Here is a 15857-nt window from a genome sequence, read left to right on the forward strand (position 1 = left end):
TTAACATAAATATTCTTTAATTCGGTGTGATTTTATTTTATATCTTTACTAAATAAAACTAAAAAATAGTAATACAAACTGGGGTATTTCTTGACATTTATTGACAAGGTAACTTTTATTTTTAAAAATGCTTTTTCAATGTTATGATTGGTCACACAGCTCTAGCTCTTGTACATTGCCATTGGAGAATAAGGCGGTAAGAATTTAAGGTTGCATCTTTTGGATTCGATCAAATTTTTTATGTCATGTCGCTTGTGTATTTGAGCGTTATCCATTATCAAGAACGAATTTTCCAACTCTGGATTGATTTCCTCCAAAAGACTTTCTATAAATACTTTAAATCTGTCTGCATTGACACTGGAATTAGAAATGATTGTGTGATTGGGGTAACCCCAATATTCATTGATCGTTATTGGGGTATCCATTTTGTAAAGTCTTGAGCATATTTTTGTCTCAAGCCTAATGTTCTGGAGTCATTCATTCGTTCTATTTCACTAGAGGCCATCTTCAACGTAATTTTTAATTTCCGTAATCCATTTTCTATGGAGCTTGTGGAAATATTTATATCATTTTCTCTCAACAGTTTAGTTTTTATGGCTTTGAGGGTAATTTAAGGTTGACTTTCTATAACGCGATCAGACTTAAAACTTGTGGTGTCAAAAATTTAGTTATATTTCCTCCACGCTTATTTTCCTTCCAGAATTTCTTTTTGTATCTTCTTATTAATGCTTGTGCTGAATTTATTTTTATGCAGGTTAAATTTGCAGTCTCGGAAATTGTTCTACACTCTTCATACAATTTACGTAATAAAAATTGCATGTCTTTTATTATTTTGTTATACTGACCCAATTTGTTTCGGGGTCTTGTAGATGTAGCTTCGGTAGGTTCTGGAGCATTTCCATTTGCAATACTTGGCGAGGTTATAGATTCTCCTTCAGATTCCCAATTATCAGAGGTTCCCGAGCTAAAATCAGGTTAGCTCATAATTATTTAATTGTGTATGGCTACATATACAAAACACTACTAAATGAATGACTACAGAACATTAGGCTTGAGACAAAAATATGCTCAAGACTTTACAAAATGGATACCCCAACAACGATCAATGAATATTGGGGATACCCCAATCACACAATCATTTCTAATTCCAGTGTCAATGCAGACAAATTTAAATTATTTATAGAAAGTCTTTTGGAGGAAATCAATCCAGAGTTGGAAAATTCGTTCTTGATAATGGATAACGCTCAAATACACAAGCGACATGACATACAAAATTTGATCGAATCCAAAAGATGCAACCTTAAATTCTTACCGCCTTATTCTCCAATGGTAAATCCAATCGAAAAAGCATTTTAAAAAATAAAATTATGTACAAGAGCTGAGCTGTGTGACGTTTCAATGGAACATAACATTGTTGATGTAATCGAGCGAAGTATTCAACAGCTTACTCGGCAAGATAATTCTAACTACGTTATGGACATGCAAGTCGGGAACGTCTTCTTTAAGATAATCAGTTACCTTGTCAATAAATACCCCAGTTTGTATTACTATTTTTTTAGTTTTATTTAGTAAAGTAGTGTTTGGCGGGTTATTTGGGATACCATTTGTATTTTGTTTTTGTAAAATAGTCAGGCTTAATCCCATTTTGTTGTTTTTATAAAAAACAACTATTTATTAGTGGGGAATGTATGGTATTGTCCGCCGAGGGGTAAGGCAGGGAAGACTATAGTTTCGGATCTCGCCACTGATCCTCATCAGTTCCCTTAGTTTTTTGTTGGGTTATTCTCCCCAGAAGCTATTAATAGCTTCTTTACAAAAAACCTTTCAAACCCAAATGTCTCTTGTGACAATTCGAAGTTCTTACGTTACCAGCGATACGACACCAATGAGAAGTTCGTTTCGTTGGCGCCTGACTTCGTGGTCAACAAGGCATTTACAGACAACTACAATACATTTCCCACTGCTATGTGTCGTCACTTTGTGACGAATGCACATAACGTTGTTGTTGGTATTGCTAGTTAAAGCAATAAACCAAACAGTATGACCGTGCCTCGTCTACAACTTCAGTAGTGTTTGGCGGGTTATTTGGGATAACATTTGTATTTTGTTTTTGCAAAATAGTCAGGCTTAATCCCAGTTTGTTGTTTTTATAAAAAACAAATATTTATTAGTGGGGAATGTATGGCATTGTCCGCCGAGGGGTAAGGCAGGGAAGACTATAGTTTCGGATCTCGCCACTGATCCTCATCAGTTCCCTTAGTTTTTTGTTGGGATATTCTCCCCAGAAGCTATTAATAGCTTCTTTACAAAAAACCTTTCAAACCCAAATGTCTCTTGTGACAATTCGAAGTTCTTACGTTACCAGCGATACGACCCCAATGAGAAGTTCGTTTCGTTGGCGCCTGACTTCGTGGTCAACAAGGCATTTACAGACTATATAAAAACAACAAACTGGGATTAAGCGTGACTATTTTGCAAAAACAAAATACAAATGGTATCCCAAATAACCCGCCAAACACTACTGAAGTTGTAGACGAGGCACGGTCATACTGTTTGGTTTATTGCTTTAACTAGCAATACCAACAACAACGTTATGTGCATTCGTCACAAAGTGACGACACATAGCAGTGGGAAATGTATTGTAGTTGTCTGTAAATGCCTTGTTGACCACGAAGTCAGGCGCCAACGAAACGAACTTCTCATTGGGGTCGTATCGCTGGTAACGTAAGAACTTCGAATTGTCACAAGAGACATTTGGAGACATTTTTTTATAAAAACAACAAACTGGGATTAAGCCTGTTTATTTAGTAAAGATATTAAATGAAATCACACCGAATTAAGGAATATTTGTGTTAATTACATAGCCATACAACTATTGTTGGTAATATTCTTTGATTTAATTTTTAAATATTGATTTAAAATTACTGGAAATATTATATTTCCTTGGATAAGAATAAAGGTTTCATTTAATTTGGAAAATGTTTCATTTCAATTGGAAAAGGTTTCATTTAATTTGGAAAAGGTTTCATTTCAAGTGGAAAAGGTTTCATTTAATTTGGAAAAGGTTTCATTTTATTTGTAAAAGGTTTCATTTAATCTGGAAATGGTATATATGACCTACAAAAAACCTTTTCCACCACAAAATTGTCTTAATAAAATAAAATAAAACGAATTTAAATATATTTTACATGTGTGATTTATGTTTTTTATTCATGTTTTACAAAATAAAATTTAACAAAAAACATACAAATACTGATACGTTTTTATTTGACATTTTTTTATACATAAATACAATCAAATGATATGAGTGACGAGTAGACTTTCTATCGTCTTAGAGAAACAGGATGTTAAAATATTTAATATGTATATTCAGTGTAAAGGTTATATCTGTACCTATAAGTTAAATGAATAAAAACCCAAAAATTATAAAATAAAAAATTGTATAAAGCTTTAAATCAAAAAGTGTTGAAAGATGCCACCTCTCCCCTATATATATATATTAAATCTCGTTTTAGTGTACGTGTCCCTCCGCGAAAATGCAGCAACCGGATTCAATTAAAAGGAATATTCGTTGGTGCGAAGGTGGTGCGGGGCCCTGATTGGGAGTGGGGTCAACAAGATGGAGGTGAAGGTAATTATATATACAAAAATACATCTCCTAATAATACATACATTTATCGATACATTGACAAAACAGTCGGGATTTGTAGTAAAAAAGATATATAAATCTTATTTTTTTACAAAATCTCTTGACCAATAGGCTTGTCAGTAATAAACGTTGAACTTATTAATATTTTATAAGTCTAGTGATAGGATAGGGGAATATCGCCAACATTTTTCGACAGAAATGATATATATTAAGACATTTCCCGCTTTTTATACCGATTTTACCGACCATAAATATGAAAAATCAAGAACTGCGAGTATTTGAATATATAAGTTAACGGTTATTATAAAAGTGTTTATTTTGGTTGCTGTGGATGTTATAAACTAGAATTCATTCTTGTTTTGTTTTTGTTTTTTTATAACTTTTTTTCTTTTCATTTTTTCAAATATATTTATGCTGAACAAATTAGCGCTCGTAAAGCAGCGAGGACAATAGAAGATTGACCTCGAAGGCAGCATAAAATTAGTAGTTTTCAGTTGACTGCCGATTTTAATCAATTTTCGATATATCTATGGTATTGTAAGGTGCAAGGATCTGTCTGATGCTCTATGAGCATCACCGTTAATCTTTTAAGGTGCAAGGATTCAGCCGATTCACTCTATGAGCATCATAATTTTAAATTGTTTCATTCCTAGTCATGCGGACGTCATCCTCAGTAAGGAATCTTAAAAATCTTACTTATATTTCCTTATCTACGAGAAAGAGAAAAGATTTTAATGTTTAGAGGGAACAACTTAACCACAGGTCGTATTTCGAGATTTGTAAAACGATATCCGAAGGAGATTGGCTATTAATGGTGTCGATGTAGACAAATGAATTAAGCAAACGTGCATTCGTATAAAAGTTAAAAAAACATAATACATTTTAAAAACATAAGGTATTGCAATAATAATATGCCATGGATATTGCCCGTAAGGTGATTGAAATGAATATATAGGTGATTATTGGCCATTGTAGAATGTTTGAATCCCAAAACAAATTATTGTCTGTAAGACTATTAGAGGAGCAATTCTTCGAAATAAGCCGTCTGTATTAGCGGCGATTTTTTGGTAGTGCTCCAATCTGGATCAAGTACATGTCATGGATTAACCACACACTCTGTCAAAATGTCAATCGTGTTTAGACAATTACAAACCGTTAGGTTTTACGACGTAATTAATTACCTTATATCCTAGATGTCAAATATACCACCCATCGTATATGTGGTATTACCAATTTAGACTGATTACATATGAAATGTCGTAGACAGTTAATCAGACAACTAAAATTGTTACTGAGGAAGGTTTTGAAGGCGACAAACTTGTCTAAAATTAAAGCCCTATTAAATTTAGCAGCATTCGGAGAATGTGCAATATTACTAATATTATCTACAATTTCCTTGGTATCTATGCCTTTTATATCACGAAGGCATGTAAGAGTTTGAATTCTGTTCGTAAGAAAGGAATCCAAATCTTTCCACGTTGACAAAGCGGATTTATCTTTAACAGTTTGTTCCCACAACGTAACAGTGTATTTAGGAAGTCTTTGAAGGCAAATAAAAACTAAAATAGGGTCCCAGCTTACAGTTGAAATGTCGTAAATTGACATAGCAGAAATGCATCCATTTATTCCGCGTTGTAATTTTTTCAAATCGGAACTAGTTTCGGCTTCTATGACCGGAAGGTCAAAAAGAGACTTGATTTGGTTATTAACGAGAATACGGACGTTGTCATAAGTTTCTCTCAAGGCTTTCCATGCTAAATTAAAACTTATGAGTGAGTGGAAATTTGGAAACAATATCTCGCGCCTCACCGCTAGTTTTCATTACTAAATGACACAATTTTTTCTATGTCGCTAAGCCGAGCATTATTTATGCACACTGCGGAAAATAAATCTCTAAATGTAGGTCAAGATTGAAAATCACCTTTAAATATATCTATGTCACAATACTTTACTTTATACTATGAAGTAAAGTATTATTTAAGGATGGAGACGAAATCTCGACATAATTTCCTGTTTGGTGGGTAACACCTGTAAAGAGGTTAGGGTTCTCGGAAATGTTCGTCTTCTGCATAGCTCGAAGTTGATCTATTTTTCTATTTATTGATGACAACACGTGAACATAAGCTTTATAAGCGACATCGTACTTGCTGTCACCTGAAATCATGTCGTCCGAGCATGCGTCATCCGAAGTTTGAAGGTAACTCGCACAATGTTCATACCTGTTCTTCACTTTACTCCATAATTCTCTTGATTCAGATCCTTGTATTTCAAGGGAATACACATCTAAATCGTCATCCCGTGAGGAAGAGAAAATTGCATCAAATTTAATTAGAGCATCAGTGGCTCTGATAAAGAAATCTAAAGGAGTAAGCGGCATTTTATGTCAAATTTATATCAAAAATCAATTCAATAGAAATGTAAATGGACTGTATATTTTTATCTATGCACGGAATGCAAGTTTGTTTTATAATTTGATCGATTAGAAAACGTAAATTGTCTTTTAAAAACCGCGTAAACGAATCGATTTCGTAAAAAATCTAAAAATTTTAATATTTAAATTCAAAATTGAGCAGTAAACTCTTTTTTTAGTGTATCGAAATCTGCACGAACAATATATATTTAAATATAAAAAATACGCGAAATTATATAAAATACTATAAAATAATTAATTTTCAAAAATTTCTCTTAGTGTATCGTAAAACACGTATTTTTTCAGTGTATCGGAAATACAAAAGTGCAATAAAGTTATTTATTTTATTTAAAATATTTATTTTAATTTTTTTTTTCAATTATAAATTTAGTTTTTATACGACCCACCTTAATGTGATGCGTTGGTGGTTACTGACTACTCATGTAACGCACAACCAAGAATTGACTGCACTAATTAGTGTGGTTTTTGTTGTGTTGATGTTTGTTACTATTACAGCGGCAACGTGTATTTATTGTTGTTGCTTTTTCTTTTCTCTTTTGTGCGATCAACGTAGCTGATCACTGTTAACCAATTGTTTTTGTAAAAAACACTTATCACCACACTGATTTACACCACATTATTTCGCGAAAGGAAATGATGAGAGTCGCATGTAATGAATGTTATTAAAGATAAATGAAGTAAATTCTATCGGGTAACTATTGCTGTTGACAACCTTTTTTTTTTCTCGGTTTATTCGTTACTTTGTTGACAACCTTAGGTTAAGTTATTCAAATATGTGCAATGTAAAATATAACAAAACACTCACAGTAAGTTCGGTACGTACCTTTATGTGAATATGTGATAATTGATCACAGTGTTTTGTGTTTTGATGACGTAGCTCAATACCTTGTAGAAGGTTAGAGTTTGTTGTTGCAAAGTTTAAGTTCCTCGTAAAGGCAATAATGCGAATCGTATAATCCTGCTCGATCGGACCAAATGTTTAAATGGGGAATATGAAAATAAAAACCCAAATAAAATAAAACACAATTATATTAGAATTTGTCCAATAGAATATTGGCGTTGTATTGGCGTAAACAATATTACCTTTTTATTACAATTTGTGTTGGTATGATAGGTGCTAGCTCAGTGGACGAAATCCATCATGCGTAGTTTGACACTTTTTCTAGACTGACGCAAAGGCGCGTAAACAACAAAACGTCAGTGATTTGACTTTGACAACAGTACTTTGCGCCGAAAGCGCAAAGTTGCAATTTTAGATAGTATGACAAATAAATACAAATCTGAATAATATCCTTAATTAAACAGTATGTAAATAGAGATCATATGGTGCTGACAGTTATCCTTACCTGTAGTACATAGTATATCTAATTTGCAAAACAAATTTTAGAATTAGTGGAGTATAAAAAAGTTTAATGTTTTACCCTCATTTTTCTGGATTTGAGTTATGAAAATTGTGTTCTTCAAGGTATACAAAATTCAGCTGCGAATGTTTGCGTCTTAAGAGTTATTGAAAGTTTTTCGGGACCATCGTATTATATATTTATGATATATTTATGAAATGTTTAGCAACGAAGGTTCGAATATGCTATGTACATGAAGTTATTGAGGGTCAAATAGGAACGAGAGTGACGGATTCAAAAAAAAAAAAAAAAAGATTTGGCTTAAATATTTTACTTATTTAATGAATGATTTCGTTAGGAAAACAATCACCTAAATTTAGAGGACGCACGCGTATTACCTTTTGTGGAAAGTTCATACAGATACATTTAAGGTCATAGCGTTGAATATGAGCATTTCCGGCAAAAGGCAAACCAAAGTCGAAAATTTGTTTTCATTAATTGTATTTAAATACGTGAAGTGCCGGCAAACAATACATAGAAATACCACATTTATAAAAGCTTAATTCTGCATGTCAATGTAATAGTCGCACTTATTGAATTTATAATAGATACATTTTTTAATACTCGTAGTTCAGAACTGTTAGAATTAGAAATTCTGACAGATATCCGTGGATTTCGTGTGAGTTATCAAGTATAAAAAATAAATTAAAAAAAAAAACTTTTTCGAAAATATAAAAAGTCAGGGTCATCTATATAGACTACGCTAATTATTCTGTTGCTAGGTCCAAATATACCATAGAATCCTGTATGTTGTACAATAATTACCTCAACAAGATCAACCACAATTTTAAAACTAATCCGACGTAATTTTATGAGTTTGTTAACTTAAAAAGAAAAGTCTCCTAAATACTCACAACTTGGAAATGCAACTATAAGGAGTTTGTAAAAACTCCGAAATATCAGAATTGTTTGCCAATTTGCCAATTTTTTCGCCACTACTTATTTATATGCAGTTTGTCCAAATATAAGTTAAAATCCTTATGAACTATCCAAAATAGATCAAATATATATGCATTTTTTACTAAGTCAAGATGTTGCTTAAAATCTGGCAACGTCATGCCTGAGTAGTCGTGTTTTTTATTCGTCGCAGCTGATCACCCGCTAAATTTACTTTTTTCTATTGACTATCGGCTTTGATTATTATTTGCTCCTGTATATTTCAATTATTTAATTGATATCGTTAATGAATCGAATGAAAATTAATTATAATTATTCACCATTATCAACATTGAAGTGATGTTAACTAAGTGATCCTTACGTAATTATCATCGTTTATCACTTGTTCCCTTTTCTTATTGAACAACTGTCATTGCTACTGCTGTATCATTGTTATTTTGTTGTGCTGCTGCTGCGCTGTTGTTTATGCTGTTTGTTGAGTATGCCAAAGATGTCCAAAGCAATTAAGTGTGGAAATTGTAGTGATACGATCACTAAAACTCAAGGGAGTATAATGTGCCGAATTTGCTCCAAATGGCTTCACTCTTCCTGTGCCAACATAAGTGATAAAGATTTGCCTGCATTGTGTGCAATAAAATATAACCATTTTATTTTCCCTACATGTGATAATAATCTTGCATCTGATCACAATAGCGGTGGCGTAGCGGATGAAATTCGCAACCTTAATGCGAAGTTTGATGGGTTTATTGTGAATAACCAAACCGAACAGAATTCTATTAAGGCAGCACTTGATGATATTAAAAACGAAATGTTTTCATGTTTTACAGAATTGAGATCTGACATTAATAGTTGCAATGAGCGCATTAAAAACGTAGAATCTAGCACTACAACAAAATTATATGAACTTGAGTCTGAGATTAATGTGCTGCATCGCAGGCTAAACCGTGCAGATATATTGATTGGTGGATTACCAGCAGGATTGTCTGACCTTATTGCCCTGTTCTATCGATGGGAAAATTTTTCAAAGTGCCTATATCAGTCCATGATATTAACCATGCTTCTTACATAAGTAAGAAAACCCAGATTCTCGTAAAGTTCAATAATGTATATGCTCGCGATTCTATAAGAGAGTACTTTAAAACAAGATCACTTAAAGCAAGTGATGTAATGGAAGGCGAAGGCAATGATCTAGAAAATCGAGTATATCTTAACGAGCATTACACTCCTGCTGTGGCTTACCTCAATTCTGTATGTCGGAAACTTCGAAAACAAAACATCATTACTAAATTGAAAATTTTGAACTCTAATGAGGTGAAGGCTAAAATAATGTTTCCAGATGTGAATTCTATAAAATTCTTTTGTTTGAAAACATGTTTCATAATTTCATATATTAGTGTAAATTAATAATTAAGCACCTTTAATTTGTTATTTACGATCAGCTGTGTGAAGTTTTTGGAATTATTATAATGAATTTATATTGTAAAGTTAAAGCTTTTGATTTTAAAATTTGGTTCCCCGCCACAAAATACTTTTTGTCCAATAGTGAACAATAACTCGTACATCAAATCTGCTCTTAACCCATTTAGCAATCGCTTGAATTTAGCGCATTTAAATTGCCGCAGCATTAAAGCACAACACAAAATTGATGAATTGCGACATATTTTAAAAGATGGTGCATTCCATATTTTTGCAGTTTCGGAGACGTGGCTAACAGGTGAAATATGTAACAATGCTGTTTCTATACCGGGATACAGGTTGTGTAGAAATGATCGCAATGGTCCTAGTAGGGGTGGAGGTGTTGGGATATTCATATGTTATGGATTTACCTACAGAATTGTTTTTAAACTTTCCCTCATAGGCTGTGAATCACTATTTATTGAAATTATTTCTGGTGGCGTACAGATTATAGTTGGAGTTGTATATTTGCCTACAGGAAACTTATTTGACTTTGAGTACCATCATAGAGATCTTTTTTCAAAGTATTCCAATATTGTAATATTGTTTTTAACTCTAACCTTTTTGATGTCTCCAAAGCTAATGTTATCCGATCTATTTGTACCCGTTATAATATGTCCATTGTACATAATAGTAAGCCCACACATTTCGACCTAAGACTAAGGTCAACATCACTCCTTGATTTTATGATTGTAAGTGACATTTCATTTGTTAGTTATTTTGATCAGGTACAATGTCCGTCTGTGTCTGATCATGCCCTCATTTTCGCATCTCTTGATTTCCAAGTTCATTGTCCGTCCGAATTTATAGAATTCCGTGATTTTAGCAATATAAATTGGCATCGAGTATTTTCTCTGGTTGAGTCCTTCGACAGTAATTCTATGTCTAATGCATTGGATGTAAATGTTCCTTTATAAGTAATCTGCTTACAAATCTCTATTCTTGCGTACCTATTGTCAGAAAGAAAATAAATATTTCTTCTAATCGTTGGATTGAAGCACAGGACGTTACGTTTGCAAGATCGGTAAGGAATTTAGCCTATTCTGCTTTTCAGTCAAATAGATCACAGAGAAATTGGTCGACATACTGTAAGTATCGTAATAAAGCAAGAACTGCAATTCGTAGGGAAAAAAGAAAGTATTTTTCAAAACTTTTTGGTAACATGAATTCCTTTCACATTTGGAAATTACTAAAAAACTCGGGATGTGTTCATAAAGATACTACAGTGTTTGACATTGATCCAAACGATATAAATCACTTTTTTGCAGACGACAACTCAATGTCAGATGACGATTTTGATTTCACCCAATTCATCGAACCTACTTCTTCTCTTTCTTTTCGTTGTGTTTCTGTGGATGAGATTTATGATGCTATAAATAGAATTAAATCCAAATCTGTGGGTGTGGATGAAATTCCTATAACTTTTATAAAGATAGTGTATCCCTACATTTTAGATCTAATTTTGCATTTGGTGAACTATATATTGACTTGTTCAACTTTCCCATTAGCATGGAAATATGCCCGAGTAGTTCCCATACCAAAAATGTTCAAATTCCCGAAGACCTCCGCCCGATATCAATTCTTCCAGCTAACTCTAAGGTGGTGGAAGTCATTCTGAAGAATCAGATTTTAGAATACACGTCAAACATGATTTCAGACTCCCAGTATGCGTTTCGTCGAGGACCCAATACAACCCATTTACTTTTAAAAGCTATAGATTTTATTCGTCAAAATATTAACGAAGGCAAATTAAGTGTTTTAATATCCCTTGATCTATTGAAAGCTTTCAATTCAGTACACTTTGCACACATGGTTGGAAAATTGAGAGATAAATTTAAATTTTCGTTATCTGCCTGTAGGCTTATTTATTCATATATGAAAGATAGATCACAGTTTGTTGTTGTTAATGGTAGTCAGTCTGACACAATTTATCTTCACAGTGGTATACCGCAAGGTTCTGTGCTGGGTCCACTTTTGTCTATCCTTTATGTTAATGATTTATGTGATTCAATACAGCCTGAATCTTGTAAGACGTTTCAGTTTGCAGATGACGTTTTTTGATTTTTCCTGGACATAGTAAAGAGTTATCGCTGTTAGAAAATTCTATACAGATCTGTCTTCAACAATTTTCTTTTTGGGCATCTACCAATTACCTACGAATTAAGGATATTTTCTCACTCTAATAATGTTTTTAAAAAGAAACTTCTACATTTTTACAACTTTACTTCATAAGTGTTATGGTTTAAAACACTATCCTGGATTATATTTCTTCAAAAATGCTGTTATAAATTCTTTTTAAATTTTCTTGAGTTATTGTTAACTAGGCCAATTTGTTCTTTTGTATTTTTATGGCGGGGGAGCCAAAATATATGAACGTTAATTCCTTTTATATATATTTTATTTTATAGTATTATGCACTCAGGTTTTGTTAGCTATGTAATATGTTTATATGGTCTTGAAGGCCTTGTATTACAGAAATGAATAATAAATAAATAAAATTACGTAGTCTAAAACCAATTAAATTTCCAGGTCCAGATGGTATGCCTAGGTTAATTCTCAAATATTGTTCTGTCACTTTGGCTTTTTTCCCACTATTTGGAAGAAATCTTTTATAGTACCGTTACACAAGTCTGGTAGTCTATCAAATGTCTCAAACTATAATGGATTTTGCAAAATTAAGTGATATCCCAAAATTGTTCACACAAAATTCAATCCATTTTAACAAATCTTTACAGTTTACAGCTAAATTGCAACACTTCTTACCCATAATGGAAACTTAAAACTAGTTGCATTTAATGTACATTGCCGCAAAAATAATATATGAGGTACCCAAGGTAGATATATAAGATAGCCGCATCGGCGAATTGGGAACATGATATGTCATAATTGTTACCGGCGAATAATAATTAATTCGCCGTAACATATCAAATTTGAAGCGAATTTTATTCCACCAATCAGAACAATGAATTTTTGAAGTATTAAAAAATTGTTTACGTTTTTGATTAAATTGTATAATTTTATTTAAATCCTAAAGTTATGAATTAAAAATATATTTAAGGGTACAAAATGCGCTTAATTACTATTAAAGAGATTGGACGAAATGAATTGTTGTAAATACCAAGAGGTGGACCAATGTTGAACATGTTTTTCGGGGGATTTCCTTATTTTTTAACTTGGTTTTTGGTCAAAAATCGGCGATTTTCCAAAAATATTTTTTCAAATGTCCGCCATTTTGTTAATTTTAGTGCGAAGTCCTAGTTCATACGAGAGCCAGACATGTACTCTTTCTAACACCGTTGGAATTTTCGGATTCCGATGTTCCAGTGAGGAGTTATCATGCCTGCCATCAAAAATAAGGACTCCTCTTTAATTACAAAAAATAACAACAAAACAATAACACAATTTTTTTCTAAATTTTTTTCTTCTCTTTTAAATTTTCAAATATATATGTGTAAAGTTACAAACCTTAAAACTCCTTGTACATTAGAACTTTTTTACTGCAAAGGAAATGACAATTGAAACCCACTGGGTTAACGAAATCTGGTTAAACGTAAACGTACTATAACAAGCATTGGTATTGATTTACCAGCCCATTGAAAATCTTGAAAAATTAAAATCGAGAATGGGGGTGTTCCCTTAAATGAAAACCTTTAGCAAGTGTTTATAATTATCTTTATTCGAAAAAATGGAATTGTCATGATCGCGATTTTTAATTCTCTCATATAATTTATAAAATGTCAATTGGCAACACTGAAATCGAAAAATACTCGGGTTTTGTTTGCTAAAAATCTTGCTAAGCTGCCACAATCAACGTGCTTAGTCTTTATTGTAAAGTGGCCCGCAAACGGTCATGCATGCATGACATGCATTTTTTGGTGTTAGTGAAAATTTGTATGTATGTGTCACTCCTACGATGCATGAAGCAAAATCAAAAAATTTTGATTTTTCGCATGAATGATATCCTCACTTGTGACGTTTTTTTCAAAGGGAATGGTTATATAGGAATGTCGGATACTGCGAAAAAAATGTTATAGAGTTCTTGGAAGTATGCCGGTCGTTGTCAGCCCTTTTTTCAGCATTTTCTTTATTTTTTAAGCACAAGGACAAAATCGACAAAATTGTATCGTCCGTTATCGACATTGTCTGTACAGCACCAAATCAAAAGCAAAATGAATGCATGAACCATGTGCGCTTGCGCCATGCATGCACGATCGTCTGCGGCCCACTTAAGCTTTGGTTGTTAATCGCGTTGTCAATTATGTTGTAGTTGTTCACTGCTATTTTGTAGCTGCTGACACTATCAAGAAGCTTTATTTTTGCTTGCTAAAATTTTTTGTAATCTGTTGCTATTTGTTGCAGTTGTGATTGGCTGTACTGCATATTTTGGGAATGAATTTAGCTTGCAATGCGGCAATTTTCGGTGTTTTTGCTATTTTGGCGTTAGCATTTTTAACCCTGGTTTCAACTAAACATCATCCAACAGAAGTACACTAAAGCAATCGTACTGTTTCGTTCTTTTTGATTTAAAAAGTTGTTGTTTTGTTTGGTACTAAGAACGAAACGATTCAAGGCAAATGCAAAGTTTGTGACTTTGTGTGATTAGTACGGGTATCGTAATGTTTGTTTACGTTCTCTGGTCGTAATGAGTGAGTAGTAAATCAGATGTCAGAATGTGTTTAAATTCGTCTAGAGATTGTTGACATTCTTTGGTCCAGGTGAACTTGTGTTCCTTTTTTAAGAGATCATTTAGTGGTTTTCTGATTTTTCTTATGATATTGACATACATTCCATAGTAGTTTATGGAACCGTACTTCGTACTTCAGAGATATTTTCTGGGACCTTTATATTCTGTATTGCAAGAATTTTGTCGTATGCCGTCTTTATCACTGATTTGACCAAGATACTTGATTCATGGTTTGAAAACTTGGCATTTTTCGAATTTGAGTTTATAGCCATAATCTTGCATTTTCTGTAATAACGGGTTAAGATTAGTTTTGTGATGCATGTACTTGCCAAGACTATGTCGTCTATATACGCTCGAGCTCCTTGGATAACTGTGCTAATCCATGATTCACTGAAAGGCTCCTGGTATAAACCCTTGTGAGTGTTTATTTGAATTAGGTCTTTACTTTTATCGTCAACTTCCATTTGAAGATATGCGGTGAGATCTAAATGTGTGAATATCATGCAGTTTTGTCAGTCTGCGTGAATTTCTTCGGCGGAGGGCAAAGGATATTGGTTTAGTTCAATTGAATTGTTGAGGCCCGTTGAGTAATCTGCACAAATTTTATTTGGTGCAGAGACCTATACTGCTGTTGTTTGTCAAAAACTTTTTCATACTTGACTCTCAAGTTAGATAAGTATTCGTCGGTTAATATTTGGCGACACCAAGTTGAAATTAGTTTATCCCAAAGGTTAAAACTTTGTATCCAGTCGATACCTATTATATATAGGTGATCGATGTCCGTTACGTAGCAGTGTAGAGTTAGCGTTATGTCTGAATTTTGATGCTGTTTGAATTGATGTCGGTTGCTGTATCATTGGTTTCTGATAGGTGAGGCTGACCTATGGTTTCCCAAGATTATAGTGATGTTATTGAAATATTTGAAGTCGTGTCGATTTGTAGTCGAACTTTCTTGTTGTTTTCTCAACGGTGGTGAGTTTTCGCAATTTCTTGAATTTGAGTTGCTTTTATGAGAAAACTGTGTTTGGCGTTGTATTTTGCAAATGTTATCCTTGTGACCTATCTATTGATACTTTGAGCATTTGTGTGTTTTGAAGGTACAATATTTCGTGGAATGCATTTCGTCGTTGTTTTTGGAATTTTATTTGAAGGAATTTTAGTCTTGGAAACATTTTTGACTGCGCAAATTGATTGCGACTGATGCTCGATCAGTGTGTTGTCTGTTTTGAAATCCATGAGTCGTTAAGTTTCATCTACGAGTGTGTCAAGGGTTGTGGATTATTTTGCTTCGTCTAGCAGTTTAAGTAAACGTAAGCTAATGTCGTTGTTTTTGTTGGATTT

General features: G+C 33.1%; 1 protein-coding gene across 1 annotated transcript in view; it reads left to right on the forward strand.

Annotated features, from left to right (window-relative positions):
• Positions 1-15857, forward strand: part of LOC133323083 (E3 ubiquitin-protein ligase MIB2-like) — a gene marked incomplete at its 3' end in the record, with an annotated part of 93037 nt that overhangs the window by 32204 nt on the left and 44976 nt on the right. The window contains exon 4 of the mRNA XM_061532040.1: positions 3516-3631. Within this exon, the coding sequence (XP_061388024.1) occupies positions 3516-3631 (116 nt within the window). The remainder of the gene's footprint in view (positions 1-3515; positions 3632-15857) is intronic.

This window comes from Musca vetustissima, unplaced genomic scaffold (assembly GCF_032173495.1).
Source record: "Musca vetustissima isolate MV318-11 ecotype Yass unplaced genomic scaffold, APGP_CSIRO_Mvet_v1 utg47419, whole genome shotgun sequence".
NCBI classification, from domain to species: Eukaryota; Metazoa; Arthropoda; class Insecta; order Diptera; family Muscidae; genus Musca; species Musca vetustissima.